This window comes from Danio rerio, chromosome 24 (genome assembly GCF_052040795.2).
Source record: "Danio rerio strain M-AB ecotype USA chromosome 24, GRCz13ab, whole genome shotgun sequence".
NCBI lineage: Eukaryota > Metazoa > Chordata > Actinopteri > Cypriniformes > Danionidae > Danio > Danio rerio.
The window spans coordinates 14,625,904-14,640,329 of NC_141044.1; the positions used below are offsets into that span (position 1 = coordinate 14,625,904).

The window sequence follows — 14,426 nt, forward strand, 5'->3', positions numbered from 1 at the left end:
TACAGTTCAGAAAATTCTATAAGAAAAAGTTCAATTCAAACCTCAAAAATTCAATAAGAAACAGTTCAATTCAAACATCAAAGTCCAGTGTTCCGTTAGGGCTCAGATACCAAAAGTCTGGGCTCTTAATGTTCAGTTCAGTTCACGAAAAAAAAGTAGAAAAAATATATATAGCAATGTTCCTCAATGATGAAAATTTAAATCCAAAATTTTGGGGAAAAAAAATATGTGTAATCCACAAAAATCCAGGAAGCAAAAGTCAAAAAAATATAAATCAAATGGTTCGATCCTACCAGATTTGATGACTGATCCCTTTGTGTTTCACCAGTCACAATTTGATGGGGTGGTTCGCCAGTCCAAACCGGACAGAATGCTCAGGATGGACAGTTCTCAATCACGTCTCTTCAATCTTCAAAGTGGAGAAAAAAAAACAAACAAACCAAAAAACCCGGCCAAGAAGAAATGTAGATGATAATGAAAGAAGGAAAAAAAGAAATAGCAGCTCTCTAAGGGGATTAGATGTTAAAGTATAATAGATTCGTCAGGTCTCCTCTCACTTTTGTCAGTTGCTAGGTCTCAAACTGTCAAGCCTTACTGTTAGTTTCTCACAGTATCAAATAAATATGAAGTTATTCGTTAGTAATCGCTGGATTATTAAGCTGTGTACATCTATTAAGCTCGCGCTCTCTCGTTCAAGTTCAATCGCGTTCTCTCGCACTCTGTCTGGCTGTGCGCACACTCAACAGGGGCGGAGCTAACTTCCGGGTAACTTCCGACTTCAGGTTAAAAGTCTCTCGGGAGTTTTATTCTTTTTCTTCCTATCTTTTTACTTGCATAGCAATCAATCTTTAAATTTCTATTTCTTCTTAAGTATTATTGTAAAAATCATTAGATAAATAAATTAAGCAGTCATGTAAGCTTATTGATCTGGGTTACAATAACATTCCTCGTATACAATTTGTGTGTAATATTCATATTTTATTTGTATTACATCTAGGTCAGTTGGTGTTTCTAAGATGAGTTTGCATGTTCTCCCTGCGTACGCGTGGGTTTCCTCCGGGTGATCTAGTTTTCCCCACATTCCAAAGACATGCGGGTGAATTGGGTACGCTAGATTGTTCATAGTCTATGAGTGTGAATGAGTGTGAATGGATGTTTTCCAGAGATGGGTTGCAGCTGGAAGGGCATCCGCTGCGTGGAACATTTGTTGGATAAGTTGGCATTTCTTTCCGCTGTGGTGACTCCAGATTAATAAAGGGACTAAGCCGAAAATAACTAAATGAATATATAATATAATATTATATTAATATAATATTATATATTTATTATTAAACAATATTGTGAAACAATTTCTACAAAATAAACCTTACAATGTCAAATTCTCATACACAAAGCTGGTTTAATTAAAATATTTACAGACAAGTGCAAAAAATGTCAAAAAACATCAAATGTAAAGGTGACACTACAAAAACTACACAGTATGAATCAAGCATTAGCATCTAGTGAATTCAAGCATTAACGCTACATTAACAGATGTTAGAAAGCAGTTTATAACTGCAGCAACATATGCTGTATTCTTGACTTATAACCACATTTTTAATGTGGCTAATAATTGTACTTTCATAATTTGTGACTGGTTGATTTTTCATCACTAAATTAAGTATTGCATTGTTTACAAACCAGTTGTATTTAAGAGTAGTTGGGTTTTTAAGAGCATTCAAAATGAGTAAGTAAATGATTAATAAACTATTGAAATCAATATTTACATATTGTATTATTTAGGCATATAATGGTTACTATCTATGTTAATAAATGCTTTATTAACTCAACTTCATGCAGTTGTGTGACCTAATCAAAATTAAGGACTATTTATGCTTTATAAATCCCTTATACAAGACAATTAAAGGCTCAATGTCAAATGAACAATAATATTAGCAATCTTTTCTAAAAAAAAATACTGTGAAGCTTAAACATTGCTGAATAACTGGAGATTCAAAATAAAACATAAAATTGGATAAAACAACAATATAATAATTTAACAATATAATAGGATGCAATGTTTAAACCCTACAGAAATGTTTTTTTTACATAAGTTTGCAAATATTTATTATTTCTTTGATACAGTTTTATTTGTGTATCTTAAAATAAATAGAAATGAATAATGTTGCTTTTTTTTCAGGTTTAGAATTTAACACAGCCTTTAATTGTCATTTATAAGGGATTTATAAAGCATAAATAGTCCTCACTTTAGATTAGCTCACAAAACTGGATGAAGATAAATTAATAAAGGATTCATTAACATACAAATTAACTATTAGTATTTGAATAATAAGAATTATAAATGTATCTTAAAAAGCAACTAACAATGTTTAAATAACTGGTTTGTAAATAATGCAGTACTTCATTTAGTAGTAAAAAATAAATCATTAACGAAGTATGAAAGTACAATTATTAGGCACATTGTAAATGTGGTTATAAGTCAAGAATACAGCATTTGTAGCTGCAGTTATAAATTGCTTATTAAAGTTTGTTAATGTAGCGTTAATGCTTAACAAATAATGTATTCACTTTTTGCTAATGTTTAATAAATGATTCATAGTGTGTAGTTATTATAAAGTATTACAAAGGTAATCTGTACTCATGAAATCATATTAACCCAGTTAACAGATGTTTCGCAAACGCAGGGAGAAGATGCGTTTTCCACACAGAAACACCAACTGACCCAGCCGAGGTTCCAACCAGTGACCTTCTTGCTTTGAGGCAACAGCACTACCTACTGCGCCACTGCGTCGCCCTATATTATATATATTATATAAAATAAAACAATTATTAATTGATAATTTGGTTTCACAGCACAGTGGCACAGTAGCTAGCACAATCTTCTCACAGCAAGAAGGTCAAGCCCAGCTGGGTCAGTTGGCATTTCTGTGTGGAGTTTGCATGTTCTCCCTGTGTTTGCATGGGTTTCCTCCAGGTTCTCAGGTTTCCGCCACAGTCTAAAGACATTACCATAGATGAATTGAATAAGCTAAACTGGCCGTAGTTTTGTGTGTGTGTGTGTGTGTGTGTGTGTGTGTGTGTGTGAATGCAGTAGTGTATGGGTGATTTCCAGTGTTGGGGTAAGTTGGTGGTTCATTCCGCTGTGGCGACCCCTTATTAATAAAGGGACTAAGCTGAAAGAAAAAAATTTATTTAGTGTTTTGTATATTTTAGTATTCATCTTCTTTTTGGACAACAGAGTATAAACAATTGTTGGAATAACCAGCCAATTCCATGCGTGTTCAAGAGAAAAGGTCAGGAGAGGTTTTTCTTCAATGCCAAAAATCGTAACAATTTATTAGATACAAATGAATAATTCGATGACAGAGCTCTGGGTTACATTACCCCAATGCAATACAAGAATTACATTCAAGAGGTTCGCAACTAACATACATTTCCTGACTTCACCATATATACACAACCGATCTTAACAGGTGGAGTTTTGGTGTAATGTCACTTGTCAGTCATTGTTCAGTCCTCCATTGGCCGCCCCTTCGGCATACTTCCTCATTTTCTATGAATTCTCTGCCCAACAACAAAGTATACATCTTTCTGTGTTCTGTGTTCAGTTTTAACACCTCTATTCAGACAGGAAGTTTCTGCAGAGCTGAATTTAATTTTGGACCCGCATCTATCTACTTCTGCAAAAATGCTAATTAGTATGCACAGCACTCACCCACAACATTAGAAGTTCAGTTAATATATGACCCTTACATGACCAATACAAATAATTGTTTGATTAAAAGAAAAGAGACAAAAAATAATAAAAAATGGTTCCTATTATCCAAAACAATACAGTAAAGTTGCTTTAGCAATGTAAATGTCATACATTTTTAAAATGTGAAACTAAAAAAGCATGCTATAACAATTTATAATATTCAATTGGGCCAATAACATCATTGGTCATACTTGAAGTTTTTTCAATTGGCTCAACGCATTATTTCTCATCAAGCCAACGTTAACAGGCTGTTGCTGCATTTGAAAAAAAAAAATTGCTTGCCAAATTTCATTTAAGCCAAGTCAACTGGCAATTGCCATGCCCACTCTGTGATAACAGCTCACGGTTAGCAGCTCATGTCACGAGTGATTTCCCGATCGCGAAAACATCGTTATATTAAGACAAAAATGACATTTTTAGGTGAATTATACCTTATAAATAAAGTATGTGACTCATTTAACATCATTTGGACTTGTCAATGTCACTAAGCAACGTGTGTGAAACAATGAAAAGACTCGCGCAGCCGCCTTTTCTTCTCTCCTGAACTTGAAAATATGATTGACACAATCGTAGAACGGCTGGATTTAGATTGTCTAGGGGGTCGAATCGAGATCGCGGTATTTTAATGATTAATTGTGCAGCTCTAGTCTAAAGAATAATCTCGGTTTTAAAGTTATCACGATTATTATGCATTTATAAGTTTCAAAACACTATTAGTTTAGAAAATCAGATGAAACCTTCTTAAATGTAAAGTGTTTTTTATTGCTGCTCAATAACTAAATAATACAGCACAAAATAATTTAAAAAACAAACAAACAATGGGTCATTTCTCTTTGGACCTAAAAATAAATGAAAAAAGTTTTTGACATATGCATGTGCCTTAAATAAAGAACTTGTGCACGCAAAAGACGGGATATGTGAATAATCCTTAGTTAATAGCCTCAGCCATAGTTAAAATTTGCCTTTAATCCAGTGTGCGTATATATTCGCCTCAATATACAAGCTCAAAACTTTAAACTAGCGCATAGCTGGCAAAACTTTGTCTATTTGCAGCAGTTTTGTTCCATGCAGAAACACAGTGTTGAGAAGCCTTTACGATTAATTAATCATGACAAATGAAAGTGCTGTTTATAGTGAAATCGATTAATCATTGCATCCCTAATAACAAAATTTTGAGTTCGGGCACTGATTTGTTTTAAACTGTACTGTCCCAACCTTTTTTGATTTGGGGTTGTAGTAATTGCAATGTTTATTAATAAGTTTTGCTACAGAAAGGTAAGAAATGAGCAGAAGATTCATGTCATCAGCTAATGTGTGTAATGAAATTCTTGCATGTTAGTATTTATTCCAGTTTTGAACGGGAAGACTAATGTCAAAAAGGAATTACAGAGTCATGTATGTCCAGAAATACATGGCCCAACCCTATTTTGGCTGCCTAAACAAATTCTAAGTAGACTCAGAAAAAAGTTCCATAATTAAGAATGAACACTGAGCCTTCCACTGAAGTCACACACTAACATGGAACATCTTTTTATAAAAACACTGTGATCATATTTCCAGTCACATTTGTCCACATTTGTGAAAATGTTCCAAACAAATGTTTTATGTGTTCCTCATGTTTTCACACATATTATTTGTTTAACACACTACCCTTTGAAGATGATGTTTTTTTTTGTGGAGATAAGATCATGACATTGTCATAAAAAAAGACGCAGAAATTACATTATTTTAGAAACATTTAGGTTTCAGTTACTTTTTAAAGGTACTTAACTTCTCACATAAGAATGATTAAACCCATGTCTTGGTCTGATAGAGGCCACCGCTCAAGCTTTAAACGGGTGTGAATTTGGCTGTAAGTGTTGCACTCAGAAGAGCTCCAATTGTAGATGCAACTGCTGCTTAAAAGGGTGCGAGAGTGAAAGTATGCATCAGATCATGTCAACAGATCTCACACAAAGACACTTGATGAATTTTACTTTTCTTTTCTCACTCTGAGATGAGGATCTCGCAAACGGAGCATTTCTAAAACATTAAAAACAGTTCAGTTTATATTATTGTATAAAATCAGGGATTGAAAAGATTAGAATAATTTTTCATAAAATTCACACGGTGAAACAACCCACACTGAAGGAGTTCACTACTCATGTACAGAGTAAGTACAGTAGTTTTGTGTCAAAACCCAGACAATCAACAGACAGTTCATAGAGTTAGATAAAATTACAACCCAGTTTCTGGAGAACCCAGATAAATCAAGATAATGTTTTTATTCCTTCAAAGCTTTATACAGAGATCACTAAAAGAGCATCTCCTGCATTGTTACATATACAAGAAACACATCTAACGACTCAACTGTGAACCCAACGTAAGGCTATAAGTTTAATGTAAGAGATTTTGACTATGTTTCTCATCCTGATCCATGTTCTGATGCATAATTAAAAGTTCAAATAAGTGTCATATGATTAAATGCATATTTTTTTATGCTGTTCTTGATCAAAATTTGTCCCAAGTACATTTTACCAATAACAAATCAGATAAATCTTAATAACAAATAATTGTTAATATAATAATTAACAGGTGATTATATATTCTGAAGTAAGCTGTAAACCTGTAACCATTGACTTCAGCTTTCTTCAAAATATCTTCTTTAGTCTTTAAAGCAAACTTTTATTATGACAGCATTATTTCAAAATGAACTTAATTGATTGCTTTTTAATTATTCATTCATTAATTTATTCATTCATTCAACCAATACTCCATATTAACAACATAAAATAAGAGTTTTTGTAATTTTTGCAAATATATTAAAAATAAAAAAGATTATTCAAGACCAATGAACTTTATTCTAGATAATAAATTTATAAAATGTCCATTTCACTTAAAAATATCTTAATAATTAAGTGTCCACTGTTGATATAGTGTAGTCTAACTATATAAAAAGTGGGCTAAGCTGTATTTAAACAGTACTCTTAGAGTAAGACAAGTGAACTTCTAGTACATCTTGTAGTTGTTAGTATAATTATAGTATGACGCATACGTCAACATTAAATGATAGTTCACACAAAAATTTAAATTCTGTCTTTATTTACTCACTCTTTTTTGTTTTCAACAGAAGAAATAAACTTGTAAACATTTGGAACCGCTTAGCGGTGCAGTAAATATTAAATGAATATTCATTGTGTGGTAAACTATCCCTTCATAATATACTTTATAAAATCTACTTGGAACATACTGTTTTACTCAAGGGTTTAGTTAAACTGTTTACACTGCCCGACATTTCTACATGATATGTAAATGTCACGAAGGTATTTGATCAGAATACCTTCATAATCAGAAAATGAACACAAAACAGCTTTTTCTGTAAAAGCATTTCTCTATTTCATATGAACGTGAATCAGTATTCTACATCATGTCATGAAAGCTATGTTTAAACTGACTAGCAGAAATGAGAAACCTTTAAAGAGCCTTACAGTTTGCAGTTCCTTGTTCTGACTTCTTTTTGTGAATTCACACAGAAATATAAATAGATTTTTATATAATCTTCTGGTAACATTAAAAGTGCAAACAGTGTGTAAACTTTAAATGTGCAGCGTTTCAGAGTTAATATCAGTTAGTACTATATTTAATCCATAGTGAAAAACAGAAATGCAGAAAAACACAATACAAATCGATTAAGTTATCTTAAGCAACATTAAAGTGAAATACACAAAAATTTTTTAGTTCTCCTAAATTTTTTGTTTTTGAATGTACATTTTTACAAACTATTGTCTATTACAAACGTAATAAAAATGTATAGTACAGAACAACACATCCAATGACAGGTAATGTGTGAAATAAATATGCAAATTTACTTTAATTAAAGAAAATTAATGTTGCATTTACATTCCATCTTAACCTGTGATCGGAAGAATAAAAATAGCCTTCTGATTATATTAAAATTCATATCCTATAACTGTCTGTTCTTTAGTGCTGTGCCTTATTTATCATAAAACATTTTACTAAGTTTGTTTTATATAGTGTTTATATAGTATTGTATATTATTTTGATATATTGCATAAAATAATAGAATAATAGGTAGGTGATAGAATGAGCAAATGTAGATTTGTAATTTGGAGCTCTGCAGGGACGTCAGTATTGTCACATCTCTATAAGATCTCACAGACAGGAAGTTCTTCCAAAAAACTTCTGCTTTATCGTTGCCTGCAACCCTCAAGGTAAGATTAGTCTTGTGCAAACCACCTTAAAAGAAAAAAAGTTAAAAAGAAAGATAATGGAATAAACTTTTTATTTTTGTTAAAATAAAAATTAATTAAATTTGTCAACACTTATGTTTTTAATAAGCATATTTGGTATCAAGTATTTGAGAGCCCACAATCTGCTGTGAACTGTCAACTTTAAAGCAGGAATATTTACAATTAACGATGTTGATTTTTTTTGTTTTCTGTGTTTTTTGCAGAGTTCCTGCGATGTCTGCGTTCAAGACCACATTTACAATAATCATCAGCAGCTTTGTGTTTCTACACACTCACTCAGGTTGGTCCATAATTCATTATCTTTTTTTTTTTTTTCATTTAAAAATATTACAGCGTTTATTAGAAGAATGACATATGATAAAGTAGTTTACAGGCATGCGATTTGCAAAGGACAGGAAAATTCACCAAGTAAAACTTCCCATCATTTTTTGACACTTAGTGTTTTTTAAAGACTACAGATGAAGTAGCTCTTGCTAAAGCTATAATTAACTTTTTCATTGAGAAGTTTTTTTTCCCTCTTCGCTGTCGCCACTGGCTCGCATGGTTCAGGATTGGTAGAGCTACGCATCGATGAATTTGCTCTTCAGTGTTTGAACTCTCAGTAATGATTAAATCACACTGAACTGAGCTAAACTGAACTGAACTGAACTTAAACACTAAAAAACTGAACTACACTGTTCCAGTTACTATGACCATTTATGTGAAGCTGCTTTGACACAATCTACATTGTAAAAGCGCTATACAAATAAAGCTGAATTGAATTGAATTGAAGTACACTTTAAGTTTATTTGATGAAGTATACCTAATTGTATGTTAAGTGTAAGTCATGCAAGTATTCTAGTTTGTCCTAGTTAACTAGTATTTTAGTACTGCAAGTCTAATTAGCACAGCAATAACAGTTTGTTATTTAATACAAAGTGTGCAATTTACAGAAGACAATTTGGAATGAGCTGGACTGTTCTTGGGTCAATTTTTACTCAGGAATTGCATATTTATGTAAAACGTTGTCAACATTTGAAGTCGATCAAAACCTATACTGTACTGAAGCCACATTTTCAAAACTGTTCACAGTCAAACATAAGTCTAATTATTTTTCATTGCTTACACAAAAAAGCACGCAATAAGCACATTTTTTGTTTAATTCTCCCAAATTTGTGACAAATTTTATCAACAGTTTCAATAAAGAAAATAAATGTCAATTCCATCCAGGTGCCACATTTTAAGTCAATTTTGCCAGAAAGCTGATTGTAATTGTAGCTGATTCCTACTTTCAGCCACTTTATTCTTGACCATGTTGAAAACTGAGGCCTGTCATTGAGAGCCAACTGTGCAGTTTCACATCAATAGTATAGATTGTACAACAAAACAGGCGTTTCAGAATATATTGATGATAACAGAACTACAAATGTATTGTACTATACAATGTCTATATCTCCACGAGAACAAATAGGTGGATTGAAGTGGATTACAATACATAAATTGTTTTGTTGTACAATCCAAAGCTTGTCAGCTTGCAGTTTTGTGTGAATGTGTAAATAAACACTTGCCAAAGTGATTTAGGAAAAAATATGTTTTTATAATGTTTGCAACAAATTACAAATTGTATCACACATTATTGTACATTTTGTAAATGGTAAATGGACATGTAAATGTAAAATGACATAATGATATACAGGAAAATTCATTTAAACTTCAAAAATGAAAGATGTTCATTTCTGAAATGCTTCCTCTTGTTTTTGTTTTTTTTAGGTCAGTGAAACAAGCTTATTTTTAGCTGTACTGTATAAACTATTGTGTTGGTCTGAGTGAGTTTGGTCAAGAATGTTGGTAATGCACACTATGTGAACAGTTTTAGCTGTTAAAAATTAGCTTCAGTGTAGTTAGCAGTTAAAAAAATTAAATATTCCTAGCACAAAATTACCTCTTCCAAATTAATATTACTTAGCAAAAGTAACTAATCATTGACACTTTTGATGAAGGTCTATATGATATGCAAGAACACTTAGCATATTTGTATTTTTTTTACATGGTTAGACCTTTTAAAAATTACATAAATTAGAGATTTTGAATTGTCAATAAACAAATATAGGTCAAACATACTTTTCTGTCAGTATAATTAAAGTATATTTTTACTTCATATTTTACTTAGGTTTCTGGGAAATACCTAAATTACATTTTTTAGAGAAATGCATAAAAAGTGTACTTTTTTAAATACTAATAGCACACCTGAATAGACTTCTTTCTCATAAGGATACCATTATATTGCAGTTGCTTTAATGTGCTTAACTGCCTAGTGTCCCTGTATGGTGTTGTTGTATTGATAAGCAACATTAGAAAAAATACATTTAAATATTTTTATTTAGATAGTCAGTAGATTGTAAGACAGTCATTGTAAGAATTTAAGGATGTATAAAAAAGAGGACACTATATTCTAACTGTCCATTTCAAACCTTTACCCGACAACCACTTATTTAAGCCACCAATATGTTTTTATGTTTCAGCTGATGTTCAGTACTCTGCTGTGATGCCGCACACAGTAACAGCTCTGACAGGCTCTTGTGTGCAGATTCCCTGTACATTCAACACCTCCAATTTTGAAGACAAACTTAAGGAAACAGACAAGTATTTTCATGGCGTCTGGCTAAAAAATAAATCACAGTTTGTAAACACAGACAGTTTTATAGCTTTTAATAGCAGTAAAAACATCATTAGAGGATTCAGCGATATACAGATGACTGGGGATCTCAGTAAGAGGAACTGCACCACTGTTTTCTACAATATGATGATGAACCACTCAGACAAATACTACTTCAGACTGGAAACAAAGCCAGATGTGTTTAAAGGGACATTTATCAATGAACCTGTGAGGATCAGTGTCAGAGGTAAATATAATCTCCACTGTCTACACCAAATGCTTTAATGCCTTCACTTGAGAGCTGCTTTGGGCAAAATGCATGATAAATAATTAAGTTCCAGTTCAGTCATTCATTCGTTCATTTTCTTTTTGGCTTAGTCCCTTTATTAATCTGGTGTCGCCACAGCGGAATGAACTGCTAACTTATCCAGCATATGTTACACAGCAGATGCCCTTCCAGCCGCAACCCATCAAAGGGAAACATTCATACACACTCATTCACACGTGCCACCCACTGCACCACCGTGCAGCCCCAATTTATTCACTGTATATAATCAGACCACTGTATCAAACAATTAATTTAAATGTTGACGCATAATATTGTGTCAGCATGTAAAGTTTCCCAATAAATACATAAATGTAAATGTAACTATTATAAACAAAATTTGTATGTTTTTTAACAATGAACCACAACCATCTATTTTGTAGATTCAGCAAAACAACCTGAACTTGAACCCAAGAATCTGTCCAATGTGATGGAGGAACGTACAGTGAATCTGAGCTGCTCTGCTGAAGCCCCCTGCCCAAATCAACCTCCGACAATATCCTGGTCTTACATTCCTGAATCTGCCAACATCATAAAACAGTTACTGGAAAACCCAGATAAAACACTATCAGTGTTTTCACTCATGACCTTCAAAGCTTCATACAACGACCACAGAAAGAACATCTCCTGCATTGTTACTTATCCAAGAAATGAATATATTGACTTAACTGTGGAGACCAATGTGATGCTACTAGTCCAGTGTAAGAGATATGAAGTGCTTTCTCAAACTCCTGGCATGAAATAAATATGAATATAAAATAATAAATCTCTTTATTCATGATTAAGCTTTAGTGTGAAGTATAATGTGTGCTTTTATTTCTGTCTAAGTTCCTCCAAAAGAAACTCACATCATCATCAGTCCATCTGCTTCATTCTCTGCTGGCACCAATGTGACTTTGACCTGCAGTAGCAAAGCCAGTCCATCAAATGTGAGTTACACCTGGTACAAACATGAAGAGACGAGACCTGTAGCTATAGGAGAACACATTACTTTCATCGTTACTTCCATTATTACTGGACGGTATTACTGCACAGCACAGAATAAACATGGCAGTCAGTTATCAGAAGAGATCCAACTCACTGTTAAAGGTGAGTTTACATAGATCAAGGTAATATGCAGACTTAAAGAAATGATGATCACTTACAACCTGCAATAATTAAAAGCTTTTCTCATATCATAGGACAAAATGAATTCACCATATCTGTGACTGCAGCTTGTGTTGGAGGAACTGTGGCAGTGCTGATGCTCTCTGCTGTTGGTTATTATTCAAAGTAAGTTTAGTTGCATTTACAATTAAAGTCATTCTTAATAAGCATTCAGATTTGTGCTTTTGTTACTTAGCTAGTTACAACATATGACAGTTGCTATTCAGACCAGCTCTTTAGTTGGTTGTGCACAAGTCAGGTTTTCAGTTTTGAATTCTTTATTTTCTCACACAGGATCACAAAGAAGACGAACAGTGAAGAGAATGCTGGAGAAAAAGATTATCTTAATCAGGTTTGTGCCCTGTCCTCTGCTTTGTTATGTTTCGAGAGTTGATGAGTGTTGATCATACTGCACCTAGATTATTAGGCTCTATGCAAAGACAGCACTGTAAAAAAATGCTGGATTCAACACAATTTATTTGTGTTGGGACAACACAAGAAGGAAATAAGTTAACTTGATAGTCTTTTACAAATTTAAATGGATTGAACATAAAACAATTAAGTTGTCCCAAAAACTGTTTTGTTAAACTGTGATGATTCAGCTCAGTTTAAATAAGTAATTTGAACAAACAGCAAGTGTAATTTTTTGAGCATGTGATCATGAATACTGTTTCATAATTCATGAGATGGTTATTTATTACATAACTAATTAATTGTACTTAGAAGTTGTTGGCAAGTAACTGATGTAAATCAGCCAACCAAAACATGAATCAACAATGAACAGTATTAAAAGTACAAATAGTGTTTTTAATTTGCAATTATGTTAATTCAACACACATTAATTGATACTATAAATAGAAATTCAGGTGTCACCTAATTTAAAAGATGAAAACTTACAATTTTAATGATTTTTAAAACTTGAATTATTTGTTTCATTAGCTACAATAAAAATTCGTGGTGGACCCACTATTGCACACTCTGTGATCTGTGTTTAAATAAATGAATGATTTAATCAATGAATTACAGAATGAACGGATGAAATCACAATAATAATATTTCAGGGCAGGGCCCTATGCTCTCGATCATCTTTTTGACTCTTGCTCTTATCTATAATGTTCAAAACTATACTAGGAAATGATCATGTTTGTAGTGCTGGTACCCTACACCAAATATTTTTGATTACATTTTTAGGCTCAGGATAGAACTATTGACTCCACATATGCTGATGTTCTCACCATGACCAACCAGGACAACAAGATCTCTGATGTTCAAAGCTTTTGTAAGAATGAGCACAACACAGAGGGAAATTCAGCAGAAGACATCAATGAAAGTGCTTCAGATGTAGTATATGCACAAGTGCATGTTCTACTCAAAAAAACTAAATCCTTCAATGTTCAACGGGAGGACATTTATGCTCAAGTGAAAAAATAAACATTACTGTTTTTATGCACACAAAGCGGTCACTGGGTAGTGCCCTATTAAAAGGTAGACATTTTTACCTTGGTATATTGATAATCTAAAGGTACCTAAATAGTACTGAAATTTATAAAGACTACTGTGTCCTTTTAAGATATCAGTATGGACTAAAATGGTCCATATTGATACCCTCTGTGTAGAGAATCTGTTTACAGATAATAATAATGAATAACAGTAGGCTGTTAGAAGGGCAAGTTAGTGGAATAAGCTGACAGGTAGCAAAATTACTTGTGAATTATTGCATTGTCAATTACATTAATGTCAATTTACATTAATGATTAATTTAGCTTAGTATAAATTATATATATTTTTTGTATTTTATCAGTTTAATTAAAAATAATGGAAAATACATGAAATGCACGAGCAATGATATAAAATTTACACATTTGACAATGTGTGTTTTTGCAACACAATCTCACTGCAATTCGTAACTTTTTGATATAGTGGTTAATTCGTATGAATCTAATTTATACAATTTAGTACGATTTCTGTAAATTATTTATTGACCAATTTATATAATTTTATTTCAAGCCCAATTTTACTATTTTAGCCATTTGGGAAATGATTTACCCATTGAATGAGTGTTTCAGTTTAACAATAATCTATTACATTCAAATATAAATCTCTTTTGACAAAAATGTGACTTTCTTCTTCCTATTTCCAGAAGATCTTTGAACAAAATCCTATTGTAACTTCACTCTCATTTTTTATTTATTTATAAGAACTATTTATCTCATGATTTCTAGTGAAGCTTTTGTTTGGCTATAAAAAATAAAAATTTAGAGAATATAGGAATATATCATGATTGTAAATGTGGTTTGATACCTTGTAGCAGAC

The 14,426-nt window shown here is 32.3% G+C and overlaps 1 protein-coding gene across 2 annotated transcripts; it reads left to right on the plus strand.

Moving 5' to 3' along the window:
* The first annotated feature begins 997 nt into the window (after nt 1–997).
* LOC141380690 (myelin-associated glycoprotein-like) lies at nt 998–13,995 on the plus strand. 2 transcript variants are annotated; one of them, XM_087309345.1, is made up of 8 exons: nt 998–1,105; nt 8,211–8,287; nt 10,509–10,889; nt 11,351–11,668; nt 11,796–12,056; nt 12,149–12,239; nt 12,408–12,465; nt 13,305–13,995. In XM_087309345.1, exons 2-8 carry the CDS (start codon nt 8,221–8,223, stop codon nt 13,542–13,544), a joined length of 1,416 nt encoding a protein of 471 aa, XP_087165471.1. In that variant the 5' UTR covers nt 998–1,105; nt 8,211–8,220; the 3' UTR covers nt 13,545–13,995. The 2 variants fall into 2 exon arrangements, with proteins under 2 accessions (XP_087165471.1, XP_087165470.1); XM_087309344.1 differs by lacking the exon at nt 998–1,105 and having other exon boundaries at nt 8,154–8,287.
* Nucleotides 13,996–14,426: the final 431 nt, after the last annotated feature.